Raw genomic sequence first — 3,901 nt, 5'->3', positions numbered from 1 at the left:
GTCGGAAAGAATCAAAGGAAGTTTAAATGAGGGTGGAGTTAAACTGTGCTAAATTACAGTAGTGCTTATTAGTAACTAGATTTCAAAAGGTTACAGAAAATTTACATTCTCTACACAAAAACTGCATCTCCTGCACAGACAACATCGACATCGACACAGGAAGGAAACTGATTGTCCATTCTTTGCCCAGGAAGTCTCGGTACTTTACAGATTCGTCTTTACCTCTTTTTGCTGTTGTTGTTGTTCTTCCGAAAAAGCAGTTAATTTTTTTTCTTTTCTTTTTCTTTTTATACTAGGGACGTGGAGATGTTAAAACGACAACAAAAAATATATATATAAAAACAGGAATGAAATCTGTGAGAGAATATTTTTGGTTCTAAAGACGGGTGCATCCGTTTGTCTTCGCCCGAATCCCTTGCCGGAGACCACACGAGCAGTGACATTGCACGGAGAGGGCAGCTTTGGGTTCCCGCCGCCGTCACTGAAACCACCGGAAGGCGGCTCCCGTCGGAAGCATCACCTTCTGGCGGGGGCGGGAGACAAAAACAAGGAGAGAGTTCAGTCAGGGTCCGGCTGGGCCTGGTGCAAAGACGTTCCCCTGTGGATGGCCTCATGGCGGAGGAATGGGCATGGAGTAAAAGCAGCCACCCCTTGGAGTTCCTGCCATCCTGGCCAGGCCAGAGAAGCCTGACCCGCTGGACCACCGGAGAGCCTGGAGCACCGTGAGGCCTCCTGAGCCACTGTGCCCAGGAACCCTCCTTCCAGACAGCAAGCCCCCTTTCCCTGGTCTAAAGGCTACAAGCGGCAGGTGGCCATGATGCATCTGGGAGCTGTGTTCACTGGACGCATACAAGGATGTGTGCCTTGAGCTATGCTACAGTGTGTAGTGTGTTTGGAGCTGTGCTGAGAAGGAAGGATGCTTGCTGTGTTTATTAAAAGGCTGCATCTATAATAAGACTGTGTACAGGGCAGGGTGTGTGTGTGTGTGTGTGTGTGTGTGTATCTGTCTGTCACTACATGAGAGGAGAGCGGGTGCTTTTGTGTGCATACAGGTGTGTTTTCTGGGCAGGAGAACAGATATGAGGTTTGGGGCTAGGGTGAGTTGGGGGGGATAGCCATGGCTGGGATGCCATTATTGTTTTCCAACCATTCTGGATATTTGCGTCAAACCCACTCGTGGAGGGGTGGGGACAGGGCAGGGACAGCAGGCTGAAAAGATGCTTTTGTACCCAGGCCTGGCACCACAGCTAGGCTCTCATGGCTGGGGGCATGGGGACAGGCCCTGCCGTGAGGGTGGAGAGAAAGCAGCATGGGAACCCTTCTGCTTTCTCAAAGCCAATCCCATAGTGGGCAGGCTTTACCCACATCCCAGGCTCAAGCCACCCTGTAACCCCAAGCCCATAGGAACCCTGGCCACCAACTATGCAGCCAGACTGAACTTGGGGCCTCCGGGCACCCCAAATAGGTCAGCTAGGTACCTAGCGCTAGGGTCTTCCAGGCCTCAGAGCGCAGCAGTCAGCACTGGAGCTGCTCTATCCTTGGGTGGCCTCGGGGGAAAGGCTGGGCTCTGAAGGAGCAAATGAAGGACTTATCCCTCAAAGCCAGAGGGTCTACAGGACAGAACCCCTCACATGGAGCAGGGGAGAGTCCCAGAATCTTAGGTCACAGACTGGAAGCTTTACGACATGTCTGAAAGTCAGAGACTTAAGACCTGTGTGGGAATCTCAATACCTGACCCAGAACTCCAGGAGGGGTTCAGAATCCCGGGGCCTGGCAGGATTCTGCTAGGTCCCTGACTGGAATTACATGCTTGCCTAGGTTGCAGACTACAACCTAAGGGCATCTCGGGATGTGGCTCTGACTCTTGGGGCAGTGAACTGCCGTCTCGGAGCCTAGCCTAGGACCCCAGAGCCCAAGGACAGGCCGGGCATCCCCCAGACACTTGCCCAGGCAGGAAAGGTGGGGATGGGGGGCGGGGGTGGGTTTGGACTGCCAGACAGACCCAAGAGCCCACACACCTCCCTCTAAGGCGCCGTTACCTCCAGAGCAGCGGAAGGCTTCTTTTTGAGTTCCTCACATTTTCTGAATTTGCAAATCTGATGGCCAGTCTTTCGGTTCCTACAACTGCTGCACTGCTCGCAGTTGATGCGCCGCCGGCAGGGCGCACACATGCCGCAGCGTTTCCGCTTCTTCTTGCCCGAGCTGATGGCGGAGGCCAGCTCTCCCTGCATGGGGTATTCGGCCAGGCCGGCCATGTGCAGCGCGCTCTCAGCCAGGAACACGCCCGCCGGGGTCATGATGAAGAGGCCTGGGTTGATGGGAAAGGCGCCCAGGTAGGGGAAGTCGGACTGGCCATTGAGGGCTTCGGCGCCCGCCACGGCCTCCATGTCGGGCAGGCCAGTGCCCGCCTCGCTCATCAGCGGTAGGTGCTCCTGCACCACGCGCTTCAGCATCTCCGTGGACTGCGCGAACTGCTGCAGCGTCAGCTGTCCCTCGGCTGCCAGCTCCGTGGCCCGCTCTGCCTTGCTCAGCAGGCTGGCCACAGCACCACTTTTGTGCTTTGAGGTAGGGTTGCTTTTGTCCACAGCCATGGCCGCCGCCAGGTCGTGCCCATTGGCCAACAGGGAGGCAGCGGCTGCGGCCGCGGCAGCCTTTTCGGCAGACTCCCCGCCCATCATGCTGCCACCGCCACTGCCACCGCTGCCCCCAAAGGAAGAGTAGTGGGAGAGAGGGCGGGAGCGGCGCAGGCTCTTGTTGAGGGGTTCACTGATGATGCCGCTCTTGTTCCGGCGCTCAGGGGGTGGTGCGTCATCCGCCACCGAGGCTGGCGCAGCCGCCGCCGCCGCACTCTTGTCTGCCACTCCCGCCTTTGGGCCGCTGCCACTGCTGCCATTGGCGTTGCTGCCGCTGCTGCTACCGCCACTGTCCTGCGGGCCGCTGCCGAGGCTCGACATGGTGGGGCCGAGGCCCAGACCCCGCTGGTGGGGGAACCTGCCAACTGCGGGGAGTCCACAGATGAGCACCGGAGTCCTGCTGCCCACGACAGAGATGCCTGGTGGGCTCTGCTGCTCAGCGCAGGCACATGGTCAGGCGTCCACGTGCAAGTGTCTTCACTCTGTCGGCACAAGAGGATACAGGGTCAGGGCCTCCTCCACCACCAGGTGTATCGCCACTGTAACCACCACAGCTGGGCTAGGCGTTCATTAAGTTCCAGCCACAGTTAGGAATTTCTAATTTGTACTACCTCAGTTAAGACTCACAATAAACCCACAAGTAGTGGCTAGTGATATCCTGTTTCATAGGTGAGGAAGACAAGGTTTGGGAGAAGAACTGACTAGCCCATGGATACACAGCCACCAAGTGGCACGGTGGAGGCTCAGCTGGGTCTCCCTCTGCCCTGCCAGGGTCTGGGAAGACCCGATGGAGGCAGGCAGTCCTTCCTGTGCTGGGGGTAGGAGGGAGCGAGAGAACTTTATTAACCTCAGAGGTTACCCTCTGCTTCCTCATATTTCACTGACCCAACTATGGAGAAGAGGGGTGGGCACAGTCTCTGAACAGCTTGGAGATGTAGACCAAAAGGTATGGGAAGCTGCCCATGGATGCTCATTAGAGATTCCTAATACACATTAATTATCTCAAGGCCCTGGCAAGTTCTGCAGGTAAAGAAAACTGACTTTGTTTAACAGAGTTTGCCAAATAGAGCGCAGAACCCTTATTTCAAGGAGCATGTACCCTCCTGCTAGAGGGCAGGCAGGTGTACCAGAGGACAAGCCTTCTCCCGCAAGAGCAGGGGGGTGGGGGGTGGGGGGTTTGTGCACACATCAACACATGCTTCCCCCTCTCTCTCTAACCTCGGAACCCTTGTCTCTACTCAGGCCTCACTGCTATGTGCCAGCCTGGC

At 56.4% G+C, this 3,901-nt stretch overlaps 1 protein-coding gene across 1 annotated transcript; it reads right to left on the bottom strand.

The window, feature by feature from the left end:
- Positions 1-271: 271 nt before the first annotated feature.
- On the bottom strand, positions 272-3,116 carry CXXC5 (CXXC finger protein 5). Its single transcript, XM_024752483.1, has 2 exons — positions 2,040-3,116; positions 272-523 (listed from the first exon to the last, which is right to left on the bottom strand). Exons 1-2 carry the CDS (start codon positions 2,952-2,954, stop codon positions 479-481), a joined length of 960 nt encoding a protein of 319 aa, XP_024608251.1. The 5' UTR covers positions 2,955-3,116; the 3' UTR covers positions 272-478.
- Positions 3,117-3,901: the final 785 nt, after the last annotated feature.

The sequence above is a fragment of the Neophocaena asiaeorientalis genome, unplaced genomic scaffold, assembly GCF_003031525.2.
Source record: "Neophocaena asiaeorientalis asiaeorientalis breed wild unplaced genomic scaffold, Neophocaena_asiaeorientalis_V1.1 scaffold204, whole genome shotgun sequence".
NCBI classification, from domain to species: Eukaryota; Metazoa; Chordata; class Mammalia; order Artiodactyla; family Phocoenidae; genus Neophocaena; species Neophocaena asiaeorientalis.
This window is presented reverse-complemented; position numbering and strand designations above follow the sequence as displayed.

Coding starts and splice junctions, on each gene's coding strand:
- CXXC5 (XM_024752483.1), bottom strand. CDS start 2,954: ATGTCGAGCCTCGGCAGCGGCCCGCAGGACAGTGGCGGTAGCAGCAGC. Junction 524..2,039: donor AGCCTTCCGCTGCTCTGGAG/GTAACGGCGCCT, acceptor CGCCCCCGCCAG/AAGGTGATGCTTCCGACGGG.